General features: G+C 40.9%; 2 protein-coding genes across 8 annotated transcripts in view; one reads left to right on the top strand and one right to left on the bottom strand.

The window, feature by feature from the left end:
- Positions 1-82: 82 nt before the first annotated feature.
- Positions 83-4,088, bottom strand: LOC126383623 (protein C1orf43 homolog). Its single transcript, XM_050034189.1, has 7 exons — positions 3,710-4,088; positions 3,509-3,610; positions 3,278-3,386; positions 3,126-3,179; positions 2,221-2,387; positions 2,026-2,084; positions 83-967 (listed from the first exon to the last, which is right to left on the bottom strand). The coding sequence occupies exons 1-7, from the start codon at positions 3,770-3,772 to the stop codon at positions 760-762; spliced, it is 762 nt and encodes a 253-aa protein (XP_049890146.1). The 5' UTR covers positions 3,773-4,088; the 3' UTR covers positions 83-759.
- A 1,138-nt stretch (positions 4,089-5,226) lies between these two features.
- Positions 5,227-13,504, top strand: part of ubap2l (ubiquitin associated protein 2-like) — a 37,024-nt gene continuing 28,746 nt past the window's right edge. For 3 of the 7 annotated variants that reach the window (XM_050034161.1, XM_050034159.1, XM_050034160.1), the window contains exons 1-6: positions 5,326-5,486; positions 6,714-6,851; positions 8,532-8,609; positions 10,576-10,686; positions 11,665-11,839; positions 13,357-13,458. In XM_050034161.1, the coding sequence (XP_049890118.1) occupies positions 6,756-6,851; positions 8,532-8,609; positions 10,576-10,686; positions 11,665-11,839; positions 13,357-13,458 (562 nt within the window). In that variant the 5' untranslated portion in view covers positions 5,326-5,486; positions 6,714-6,755. The other 4 variants (XM_050034158.1, XM_050034155.1, XM_050034156.1 and 1 more) reach the window with 3 other exon arrangements.

Here is a 13,504-nt window from a genome sequence, read left to right as displayed (position 1 = left end):
ATCCTCTCTGCTGTTGCATTTTAACTCCATAACCCTGTACCGCCACCTAGTGGAGATAATAAAGACTCTGAATGCGAAGAAGTGGGTTGAAAAGCTTTTATCTCACGCCACAAAAATCTACAAGCTCACATAAATACAAATCACACGATATTAATTAAATAAGTTATCAATGGCTGTATAAATATCTTACATCTGTACAAACAGTAAATCAAAAGGTGCACTCTTATTTACATTTGGACTTTTGGGAAAAATAAAAACAAATGCAGGTGATTTGCCATGAACTTTGCAGTTTGCCAGGTTGGCTACAATCATATTCGTCCTCTGAACACACTCATCAGGTCCAACATAAGAACAAAGGCGCTGAGTGTAACATGTGCACATAAAAGTTTCACCAATATGACAGAATAAATCTTGTGACTGCAAGATTTTAACAACTGTTATAAAATGAGACATTTCTTTTTCTACATCAGTGGTTCTCAAACTTTTTCTGTTATACCCCTCCCTTCAGAAGCCGAAAAAGTTTATGTCCCCCACTCCACAATTTGAAAACCACTAATCTACATAATGAGATAACCTGAAAATGTTCTGTAACTGACTTTAGGGAGAAGCTTTCCCAACTGAATTTGTACAATTTTAAAGCTCAGCTTGAAAACAATCAAAATCTTACAACTTTTCTTTTGCTGGTACTCTGTGTAACCATTTTGCACTCACACACATCACACACACATTTTGTGCCAGTCGGTCCATAGCAGCAGTCTCTCACAGCGTGCTCTCCAGCGTGTTGTAGTTGTCTTTGAAACTCTTGAGCTCCAGAAAGTGTTTGGGCCTCTTGCTGCGCTGGCCAGTGGAGGGCAGGTAGGTGACCTGGATGGTGGAGGGAGTGCTCCGGACAGGAGAGCCTGTTAGGTCCTTGGCTGCCGACTGGTGATGCTGGTCCAGGCTGGTGGTGCTGGAGTAGGCTTTCACCCTGAGGGAGGGGAGGAGAAACGGAGGCAGAGAAAAGGAGTTAAATATGCAATACGGTTTACTATGTAAGATGGATGGCATTGCACAAGTATATTAGTGATACTAGTGAACATAATATTTATGGATATTAGTAATGAAATAGCAGCATTAACTGTTACTGTAATAAAAGTGTTCATTAAAAAAGACTCATGAGCTGAAATCATAAGATAAGTGTAAGAATACAGCTGCAGATCTCCTCTATTTTATGTATGATTATGCTCATAGTGGATAAACGTATGTGCTCTAAAGGCGATGGGCCACACTACAGCATGAAACCTCCCGTTAACATCAAATTAGTGGAAACTGCATTCAAAACTTTTTTTTACAATAGGTAATTTTTTGTGCCGAAAACTGTGGAAAGGATTACATGTGAAAGAGCTGTTCTGATACCAGTATCAGAAATGCCTCCAATATGGGGCGTTGGTGGCTTAGCGGTAGAGCAGGTGCCCCATGTACAAGGCTGTTGCCGCAGCAGCCTGGGTTTGACTCCAGCCTGTGGCCCTTTGCTGCATGTCACTCCTTCTCTCTCTCCCCCTTTCACGCTTGTCAGTCCTATCCATTAAAGGCTAAAAATGCCCCAAAAAATATCTTAAAAGAAAAAGAAATGCCTCCAATACTGCCTAAAATGCTGGAGCAGGTATCAACCAGTACGTGTGTCTCTGCACTGATCCAACACTACATAATTTATTAATAAACTTAAATGTAGATTCACACCTGGATAAATCTGCAGTTTTCATGGGAACCAATTCTTTAGTAGCCTAAACAGCAAGGTGTGCTGTGCAGCCACTGGCAACTACTGTTTTGAAGCAGCAAAGAAAAACTGATTTCCAAGAAAATAATGTTAGCCGTTAGCAATTTGGCAATATTTTACACTGGAAAGTCCCATCAATTAAAAGTCAACATGTGCAGTGTGCAAAGCATGCACTATGCTTTGCCCTCTGAGTGGAGGATTGGAAAACATGCTTCAACAATGTAACAAGACCAACAATGTCAAGTCTGGACCAGCATAAAAGCACTTACACATCAGCCAGTTCGTTGAGAGCCCGCTGGTAATCAAGAAACTCAGCTTCCCCAAACACCTGAAACAAAGAGTTAACACCCAATCAGTAAGATGCAACAACATGATTGTTAAGAGCATTATATTCCTTTCATCACCCATCAGTCACATTTTCCTTCCATCACCCATCAGTCACACACAAAAACATTTGTACACACCCCTGTCCCGTGGCGAGCGCTATCATAGCCTTCAAGTAAACGGTCAATAAGTGCGCTGCGGCTGCTTTTGATCAGAGAGTGGGAGTTGCGCAACTCCAGCAGCCAGTTCCTGAAGCTGCGTCCAGTAAACGCGCTGGGACAGCGGCTTATCTCCTGCAGAGGAATTCCTGAGGTCCAAACAGGAAGGAACAAGAAATGAAGGTCAGAGGGGTAAACACTTCAATATTGCCCATGGGCGAAACTAGGTCACTACAAAAAACATGATTTGGTGAACTCACAGAGCAACTACAAAAACAAAAGACTTAAAGTGGAGCATCACCTAAATTATGGTTCAATCAAAGTTCAATCAATATTTCTGAACATGAGCTACTCTCCCTCAAAGCCAGAAACCAGAGAAATAAGTCTCAAATTTGTGATGTCATCAAGTATAAAGTCTGGAGCTGCTCCTCAGACAATGAATGGGAGCCTGGTGGTGTGGACCCACTGATGTATAAATGTACCCATATACTCAGAGCATTCCCCTGGTTGCTCTCTGTTTCATCTATAACATCTTCCTAAGTCACTGTCTATGGAGCAGCTCCAGACTTTATACCCAATGACATTACAAATTTGAGTTTTAGCACCCAAGTTTGGGGATTTGGGAGAGAGTTGTTCATGTTTACTAATATTTTTGGACTGTTTTAGACCAGAACTTTGAAAATGGGTGTAGTTCAAATATGTAAAAAGATAAACAGATGAAAAGCTGCTTGAACTGCTGCATCTCCGTAAGAGGTGAGAGTGAAATTAATTCAAGAAATGGCAATGGTAATGTGTGTGAGACTAATGACTTATGTGATGAAACGATGCGAAGAGTAATGCATGTACCTGCAGGATCAGTAATCTGAGCATCAAATTTAATCTCTCACCTGAGTCACGGATGGCATCCAGAGCTTTCATCCTGTACAGGTAGTTGTAGCAACCTTTGAAATACAAACAGGTTTTTGTTACATTACGACAAAAAGGGACAAAATGCAAGTGGATTCAGATGGAAACAAGATGAGTTGAAAAAGTGACTGACTGATCTGTGATCCTTGCTTCAGCCTATCGTCGTCCTCTGATAGGAGACGAGGTTCGAAGCGGATGTCCTGGACCTTCGACAGTCTGGAGTCAATTTCCTCCCTCAAACCCTGTTTATCAATTCATGAGGAAAATACAGAGACACATGAACTCTTGCACCAACAGCAGACGCTGCATATGCAATTATTCTCTTGACAACACACGTGCTTATACAGGAGGGGATCAACTGTACCTTGGGTGCATTGTGGCCAATAGGAGCATGGGGTCCTCGGCGGGATCTCATTGCAAAACGCATGATCTGCCTTTTGACGAAGATAAACAGAAGCACAAACACCTGCACACAAACCAAACATGGCAGGACAGGGTCATAACTCCAGCATCATCACATATGCTACATCACATAAGCTAGCAACCAAAACTGAAACCCACGTACCAAGCTTCCATAGGCCATAACCAGGACAACATTAACCCCTGATAACGGCGATGACTCTGCCATGTTATCTGTCAGCGTGTACAGTATATCCTCAGGTCGACTAGCTAACTTAGCTAGCAATGAATCTGAACGTTATGTTGCTACATTAGCTTGGTAGCTAACAGTCGGTTGTCCATTTCTGAAAAGAATAGCCACTGCTGCACAGTTGAAAAATTGCGTATAAGCTTTGGAAGGATGTTTAAAAAAAAAAAAAACTATGTAGCGACCGCACTAACACTCCTCTTTATGTCTAACGACATTGTACGTGAAGTACGCAATTTAGCTTGCGCTAGCCATGGTGGTGCCAGCTAGAGGAAGTGTGTGCGACAGTAACAGCTGATTTACGACGCTCCGGATTACCGTAATAACTGTGTACGTAGGACCAGTCAGGTCAAACAACCTTCCAGTACATTAGTTTAATTAACACTTTGTACAACATAAAAATCTAATGTTTTGTTTTGTCAAAAAAATTCAAAAGGCACTAAAACCTTCTGCTGTGTGTTTTGTACTGGCCCATGTATATTTTGTATGAGGTTTAATTTTGTACAAAACATTAAGGATAACTTTGGAAAATTATTTTTAATGTGTGTTGAAACAAGCACAATATAATGACACTTTTTACTGAATTATATATATTACATTACTATGTTAATACTAGTGGTAGTAGAAGTAGTAGTATTTAACACTATATTATACAGAATTATTCCATTAAATTAAAATTAAATACCTATTTTCTTGCATTTTAGATTATATTATACATCTAAATTTAACATCATTTTATTATTATAGTACAGTGAGTGTATACATATTGCATAAACTAAACACCCCTGTATATTGTACTATATTTTGATATATATATATATTGTATTTATTATTTACACACTTGTAGCACCTGTCCTGCAGCACGACTACCTGTTTAGGACCCTTAACTAGTCTTAACCTCAGTGAAGACTTCTAAATTGCACAATATATTTGCATAATTAATTTTATTATGCCTTGCATTATAATGTATTGTCAACATACTGTATATTGCCTTTTTATACTTTCATGTTTATTGAGTTTTAGTTCCATTTACAAACAAAAACATTTTCTCCATGGTACAAATCGCTCTTATAATTTCCAACCATTGTTCTATAGTAGGGGATTGAGTCTTGTACCATTCCCATTACTATAGTATACCTGCTTTGATTGTCATTTTTGCGGTTTCTTTCATGTATTTCATTTTATTTAGTATTTTTCATCTGTTTTGTTACCTCCTGTTGTGTCTCCTTTGCTGCAGTAACGATGAGTCTTTCTGTGTTTATGAGTGCATATTGTAAAGTGCAAGGCTCCTCCGTAATATACATGTATTTCTCATCAGATAAATGCAATTCATCATATGCCTCAATTGCCAAATTTTATTATCTGTGTTGTGCATCCCCATCACTGACATGTCACAACGCCGCTGATAATATTAAACTATTTTAGTGTGTGGTCACATGTTGTGGGTCCAGTTTCCTCGAAGCGCCCTGTAAACCACGTGACGCAGCTCTCCGTGGTGTCAGAGTGGAGAAGAAACAGGTAAATTCAGTCTCTCGCTTATTGTGTGAGCGAGTCGGTTAGCTATATTTTCCCAACTTAGTTGTATCAACTTGGGGTTCAGGAATTATATCCTGTCCTAAATCCGACTAGAAGGTCGACAGCGAGACCACTTGTCGGTCGGTTGTGTAGCAGTGTCTAATATTGAGCCGGGTTTCTGGTCAGTATCGCCTGTTATTTATTTTCATTTTAGGGGCCTGTAGGCCTGCCTTCAGCCTCGGTGAAATTTATGTCGAGAGCCCGGCTATCAGAATATACTGTGGCGACAATGTGGTAGAGTGGTGGTGCAGTTTAGGAAGCTGCTACTTTGCTAACCTAGCTAGCTGGCTAACATTGCCTAGCTACACGAAACGACGTTAGCTAATTAAGATAGCATGGCTAACACTTGTTAGCAGACAACCAGTGGCAACTGAGTGGCATGGGCGTTTTTTTGGTTTGGTCGAACACGAAAGCTTCACTGCTCGCTAGTAGCTGATAAGCTAATTTACGTCTTGGCTATCAAGCTAAGTCAGCTAACGCTAACATCCCAGCGCTGTATAGCTAGTTATCGGCACCCAGTTAGCTGGTTAGCTAGCGGCTGTTGGAGATAAGGTAGCCTCGTTGTCGCCATGAGGTGAAGCCGTGAGAAGCGGAAGCCCACCGAGACTTCAAAGCTGGATGCTTTCCCCTCAAGTATTAGCTAGTTGGCTAGCATTTTGGCCATGTGGCTGGCTAATACATTGGGTATGTTCGGCGGGCCCTGGCTGCAGGCTTGTTTATGGGCTAACGTTAGTGCATACAGGGTTTTACGTAACGTATGCAAGATTAAGGAGTCGCTGTCCATAGCAAGGTTAACAGTTTGCTATCGATCAGGGATGCAACGTTACTCCGATGTCTTAACTAACATTATGTGTTTATATCCTGTCCCTCTAATTTAGTGGTCAATACAATGTGGATCTGCCTATCCAGGGTTTTGCGAGCATGTCCTGTTGTGTCAAAATATAGGTTGACATAACATCACCAGGGCTATTTTGATATAGTAAGCGTTGCATAATGCTCTGAAGCGGTGATAAGTTTAAGTCAGCCAACGTTATGCACTTGAAAGCCTTGAGTGCAGCAGCACCCGGTGTGCCGTGGCACTCTGGCATCCCGGGTCAAATCCGCGACTAGCTTTGGTTTTAGACACTTCCTTAGAAAGAGGCTGAAAAACACCCTTTGTCAACGTTTTCCAGGCGTCTCTGGAAACAAAGCTGATGTTGTCTTCTTTATAACGCTGCTAGCTTCCCCCCCACTAGGCAATAAGCCACCAGGCTGTTTGAGGAAGTAGTATTTAAGTGTTCCAGACGTGTACATGGTGACATATATAGGTCACAGGTTTGTAATGCCTCTCTCATCATTTCCTCCTCAGGTGTTATTCCTTTGTAAATACTGTTATTTGTATATACTGTAAATGATGACGTCCATGGGCGGGAACCGAGCCCGGGGCAGCTGGGAGCAGACACAGGGCCAGACACAGAGTCAGACACAGCACAAGCAGAGGCCTCAGGTACCTTCACTCTCACCACTTGACACACTGCCCAGATGCACAGTCATTTTACACCAGGGTTTAGTATAGGCAAATCAGTGCCTAAATGCCACTTGTTTTGTTAGACACACAGTTTCTACAAAGCTACATACTACAGACACCAACAATTGGGAACTTTAAATGCCAATTGCAAAGCTCAACATAGTATGCTCTGTAAGAGGTTTTGACAGATGCCAGTTACAGCACACTGGAGGATAAACAGCACTGTCGACAATTTATTCTGACTATCAGGAGGGGAGTCCCAGATTTTGGCATTGGGGATCATAGCTGCAGTCTGAACTACAGTGATCAACTCAGTCCCTGATCTAAGTTGACCAGCTAACACACAAGTTTAATAGTTACATTATAGGGTTTGGACAGGGTTTACACATGTGCAGATGTAAGGGTTTAACAAGAGTTCTAGTAGCCTGTGACAGTGGTGCTTTCTGTGTGATGAATCATAGTATTTACACGAAACAGTTGTAAAAGATTTTATAAATGGCTAAATATAAGGGGTTTTTTTTCTCTATTTTTTTGTGCAAAAGCAAATATAGTGCCCAGGGTACCAAATTAGCACCATCCACCAGCCAGATGCTGGTAAAATATTAAAGTGGCTGGTAGAATTGCTTCACTCACAAGCAGTGATGGGAATAACGGCGTTATAAATAACGGCGTTACTAACGGCACTACTTTTTTCAGTAACGACTAATCAAAAAAGTTACTGTCTACCCCGTTATAACGCCGTTATGGTTACTCACAATAAAATGCGCCGTTACTCGGCTTTACTTAAGTTCACTGAAGCGGCTTTCACTCAGACCAGCAACTTCTCAGCGGAGCTTTAAAGTGTTTCTTCTTTGGTGAGGGCAGGTGAGGGGGAAGCATAAGTGATGATGATTGGCTTAGGGAGAGGAAAATTTCATCATAAACCAATCAGAGGCAGAGTAGGGCGGGTATTCACTAGCAGGTTTGTCAGGGCCGCGACTTTAGGCTTGTGTTTTTGTAAAGTCGCTTACAAATATTGGTAGTTGTCACGGGTTATGGTTTTTTGGACTTGTTTCCAAAGTGGAGTTGCTTATTTGGGCTTGCTCTCTAAACGTCGCCTTTCTCTCTATATATCCGTCTAATAAGTTATTCAAACGCATGATAGTATCTCGGACTGCAGGATGTTTCCACAGCCGCACTCCTCTCCCTCACACACACGCACAACAATGGAGTGTAGTGTAGATAAGTGTACAATGTTTAATAATAATGATTTATTCTATTAAGTGTCAATTTCATTCATTTAACATATTCAATGTTGAGTTTCATTACAGTTCCATTAAGGGGGCTGTCCAAGCAATTTGACATATTTGAGCATTTAATAAAAAATAGTAACGCTATAGTTACTTTTCCAGTTAATTAATTACTTTTACAGTGCAGTAACCCAGTTACTAACTCAGTTACTTTTTGGGGAAAGTAACTAGTAACTATAACTAATTACTTTTTTAAAGTAACGTTCCCAACACTGCTCACAAGCTAAAAATATGATGGTAATCTATTGAGTGGCTTGTAAAATTTGAACATTCACCACCCATTTGACCTGTGGTTCAAAACAAGTTAATATTGCATCCTGCTTGTGCTTCTGTTTTTTAAATAGTAAATGTTTCACTCCTCTTGAAACAGGCTACCGCAGAGCAGATCCGACTTGCGCAGATGATTTCAGACCACAATGATGCAGACTTTGAAGAGAAGGTCAAACAGGTGAGCTGATGCACATCCCTTTGTTCTTTTTCCAGCATTCCTGTGTAGTTTTTCTTGCCCCTTTTGAAAATGGTTAAGTAACAGTCCTTTGTGGTTTAGCTCTGGTACATGTATTACATCTGTTGTGTCTCACATTGGGTATGTATATGCGTCTCCTATTATGCTTTGCATTGTCGGTTTGTCAGACGTCATCATGTACATAAAGTCAGTGACACGGCAGACAGTGAATTATATTCAGGCTGCGATGGTGATGAATGTGTGCATATATAATTCTGTGTGTAAAATGTGATAATTAGTTATGGTAATCAGAAAACAATGTATTAAGGCACAATCTCAGTTATAAGAAAGGGGCAAAACAAAGGTTTTTTTTGTCCATTTCTTCCCTTTTGCTTGTTTAAAGGATAAAGATCTGAGGTGCCACCCTGGATAATACAGGCTTTTAGGGGTGTAACAGCACACAGAGCTCACTGTTTGGTTCATACCCCGGTTTAGGAGTCATGGTTCAGAGCTGATAGTACAGCTGGAGAAAAAATCAAATGCATAAGGATATGTTCAATTTATTTTAAACAGACAGGAGTGTCAAAGATAGATGCAATCCTCCTGCTGGGCACTGAGGTAGAATATAGCCCACTGGGAACTTTGGTTTACTATACAAGATAAGGAAAAGTGTTTCCCTTAGAGTTGTACAGGCCTGATGGGCTGCTAGGCCAACGGGAAATTCCTAACAGGCCATTAAAATCTTTCTTTTTTTTTTTTTTTTTAAATGCCAAAAATAATGCCAAATCTCCATAATTCTGAAATCAGTGATTTGTGTTTGTGGGAGCCTCTGTGAGGCACTGTTCTGAAATGTAATTTATGTGCAGTCTTTTCATTTCTGCTCAGTGTGACAGTCTTGACCATGTTTTGCTGTCTCTGTTGAGAGTGGAGCTTTGCCAGTCCACACAGGGGGCGGAGCACAGAGAGGAGAGGCTGGTTAAGTGAATATTACTCAAATTGATGACAGCTCATCATGTTGCACTTGTAATAAAAGCAAGCTCCCAAAAACCAAAGATCGACAGGCGTCGACCGCCCAAAACATTTGAAAACCTAGCCAAAATATCTGTTTTTTAAAAGCCATGGCACAAACCTGAATCTGGCGACAGTGGGGAGGATGCTACCACTCTGCTGCTGATGGGAGGCAATCTAGTCCTGGTCAGAGCACTAGCAGCTCTTCTGCTGATACAGCTGCACCCCCCCCCCCCCCCCCCAAGCACAGAAAGACAGGCTTTGATCCATCTTGGCTGTCAGTCAGAGAGGAAATACTCCTCCTGGTTCTACAAGACTGATAGGCCACGGGTATCGTTAGGGGTAGATGTAAATAAAAATGTATATATGTATATATGTTCTTGTTATTAAGCAATATTTCTTATGTGTTAGTGGAGTCTATTTAGTCAATAATAATGTAGTAATGAAATTTGTGATGTACACCTCTAATAATTAATTAAGTTAAATACACCCAGTATAATATTTGAATTCTACCCACGTGGCTTTAAATTTATTTTCAGTGTCGTTATGTTGCATTAAATCATACGTGATTAATGATGAAGTCAAAGCTTAAAAAAGTGAGACCCTAAAATAGCAGTTAAGTTCAGAAAGTTCTGTAAACAGGTCATCAGGACCTTTTGATAAGAGGTTATCTTTTGCATACTCAATTTTACTGTGTAGTCATTTCCAAGCCATTTAAAGAAGGCATAGTGTCACAGTCTTTATGGAAAGGGAATCTCGTATTCAAGCTACTGAAGTGACGAAGATGCTGAACCCCTGCTGGTAGCAGGCATGCGTGCTGCTGTTCTGTGTTCTGATGTATGTATGTTTTTAAAAAACATTTTGCACAAGTTTACACAGGAGCCTTTTTTATTAACGTGATGCCAGCAGTGTCTGTCAGGGGTCCCCTCTGTTTCTCATCATGCCTCTCCTCCTTTTGCAGCTGATTGACATCACAGGCAAGGACCAGGATGAGTCAATGATCGCGCTGCACGATTGCAACGGGGATGTCAACAGAGCCATTAACGTGTTGCTGGAGGGTAGCCCAGACACTGTGAGTATTGGCTTTGTATGAGGGCTTAGCTCTGCGAGGGCCAGATTCTGGAGAAATCAGTGCTGCTCTGGATTGGATAACTATGATATTGGACTAACGGTTAACACAGTACGAGTACGGCTCCTCTGAAGTATAGCACCGAATGAACATGGACAGAGGCAGGGTTTCGTATTTTAGACAAAATTATACGTGAAGGTAAAAAAAGTGCAAAAAGAAGTTTGCTATAACCACATTTTCTGTACTTCCCATTGGTCACCTTGTCACTTCCACATGCCCCGAGTATGTTATCACTGACCTTTTAAGACAATCCTTTCAGTTAAATTAAATCATTTTTTAACAAGATGGAAAGCCTTCATAGCTGCATAAAAGCTTTGATATAAATGTTACTAGCAGAATGTAGAGTAGACTTGAAACCAGAAAGTGGAAATGCGTCTTTCCAGCACATTAATCAGACCTGATATGATGTTGTCAGGTGCCTCAATTGTCAAGATAATGGCTCAGTGGAGAGACTTTAAAATGAACAAGTTCATCAAGAGGAACAGAGTTTGTTTTTGTTTTCAGTTTTGATTTTACAGTAGCTGCTGCCACACCCGGCCCACACAACCATAAGTTGCTTCATGTATGAAAATCTCAGAAGTAGTCAGATGTAGACTTACTAGATGAGGAGAAAGTTTGAGACCACCAGAAACATTTTTGGCTCACTGGCCAATAATTCAGTCGTCTCAAGTCAATGACATACTGACCACCAGGCAACATTCAACCCATCTTGATGAATAAATTTCTTGTAACTGTCATCATATTTTGGCTATGCACATTATTCTGTTGTTATGGCAGTGATCTAGAGATGCACTTAAATTAACCTTCACTTATCTTCAGTACTTGTTTTCCCTTTTGGTGACTCAGTACAAAGTCAATGAGTCCAGCAGTGCATTGATTTAAAGGAACAGCAGTGTGACATTGTCTCTATCTCTTCCTAAGGACTCTTGGGAAATGGTGGGGAAGAAGAAAGGGGTGTCCGGCCAGAAGGAGAGTAGCCAGGCAGAGACTGGAGAGGAAGGAAAAGAGAACCGGGAGAAAGGAGGAGAGAAAGATGTAGCACGTCGTCGAGGTGGAGCTCCACGTAAGGGCCGTGGAGCCAGCAGGGGACGAGAATGTAAGTGTTTACTGTTCCGTTATAGTGACATCACGGTTTCCTTTTTTCCAGTTATCTCTATAAAATGTGAATATTTGTTATGCTAAATAAAGCACTGATTTTAGTGTTTTATAGTGTTTTTGCTCTGACTGCTTTTTGGTATCACTGTTTTTGACTGAGAGAGAGAGAGCCTCATGCTCTTGACACTTCAGAATATATTTGCCAATTTTTCATGAGTTGAGGCCAGCTCACTGTGGGTGCACCTTCTTTTATCATTCCCCTCATGCAAAATTTAAAACTTTTCTGTTAATATGATATGCACAAAAGTATCTTTAGTTAGTGGTCAGTCACTAACACATTTCACGAATTAAAACAATTAGCAAAGCAAGCAAAATTTATTTATATGGCATCTTTCACAGACACCAGTCACTGAGTGCTTCACTCTAAAAGAAGTACAATCAAATAAAAAAAACAAAAAACAAAGTTTAGACACTAGATGAAATACACAAGGAGAATAGAAATGAGACACAAGTTAAAACATAAAATACCACATGCTACCTAAATGGTTGTCTGAACAGATGGGTTTTTAAGCTGGTATTTAAAAGAATCCACAAAGTTCATGCTTAGTGTCTGCTGACTGGAAGGCATGATCTTCGCAAGTCTTCAGATGTGACTGAGGTGCACTTAAAAACCCTGGGTAGATGACCTAAGAGATCGGCTCGAGGTGTGGAGGTCCAGAAGCTCCATGATATACTGTGAAACCTGGCCACGAAGGGCTCTATAAGTGAGCACCAACATTTTAAAATTAATTCTATAATCAACAAGAGGCCAGTGCAGAGAGGTTTAAATAGGTGTGATATGTGACAGTCTATTTGATCATGTAAAGAGCCTAGCAGCAGCGTTTTAGACAATTTGTACTTGTGACCCATGAGCAAAATAGAGCCCTGAACAACTCATATTTATCTGCAATTTGTGAGCGGCAGTCATTTGTTAAAGAAGGCTGTACTTCAAAATTAAGTCCCCTAGTGGCTCATCAGTGGGAGGCTTTCAAAGTGAAGAAGCAGTAGAGAGAGTGTTGTTTGCTTCAACAGTAGTTTGTAAACTTGAGGGAAAAGTGTGGCTTTTATCTGTTAGATGGAGGTAAGAATAGGATTGTTTTACAGGTGCCACAAAATTGCTGAAAGAAGAAAATAGGGAGCCCTTTAAAAACGGCAGTTTCTTGAAATCACCTGCTTGAAAGTGCTGATTTAGCTCTTGTGTGTTATAGCACCATCTAGTCATTTGCAGCACACCAGTAGACCCTTCTTAACCCAAACAGTGGACCTGAAGGGGGGACAGTGTGTGCCACAGTAAATGATAGCCAGTATTTGTCTCTCTTCTTGATTCTGAATGAAGGACTTCTCGGCTCTCATACAGCCCTAGAATTTTTGATGCAGTTTCTTTTCAAGCCAACGTTTTTGTTGAAACGATTGTTTTGAAACCTGCAGGTAGTTTTTGTATTGTCTAAATCTGACATTGTTGTCTCAATTTAACTCAAGTTCGTGGTCAGGAGAACGGCTTGGATGGAGGCAAGGCTGGAGTAGCTGGGAGAGGTGCAGAGCGAGGCAGAAGGGGAAGAGGCAGAGGAAGAGGGACTGTCGGTAAGTACCTGTAATCCTCCTCTGACAGACTTATTTACGAGGGATA

The sequence above is a fragment of the Epinephelus moara genome, chromosome 22 (assembly GCF_006386435.1).
Source record: "Epinephelus moara isolate mb chromosome 22, YSFRI_EMoa_1.0, whole genome shotgun sequence".
NCBI lineage: Eukaryota > Metazoa > Chordata > Actinopteri > Perciformes > Serranidae > Epinephelus > Epinephelus moara.
Note: the sequence above shows the minus strand (reverse complement) of the source record. Positions and strands in the feature narration are given on the sequence as shown.

Coding starts and splice junctions, on each gene's coding strand:
- LOC126383623 (XM_050034189.1), bottom strand. CDS start 3,772: ATGGCAGAGTCATCGCCGTTATCAGGGGTTAATGTTGTCCTGGTTATG. Junction 2,388..3,125: donor GGATGCCATCCGTGACTCAG/GTGAGAGATTAA, acceptor TTTGGACCTCAG/GAATTCCTCTGCAGGAGATA. Junction 968..2,025: donor CTCAACGAACTGGCTGATGT/GTAAGTGCTTTT, acceptor CCCCTCCCTCAG/GGTGAAAGCCTACTCCAGCA.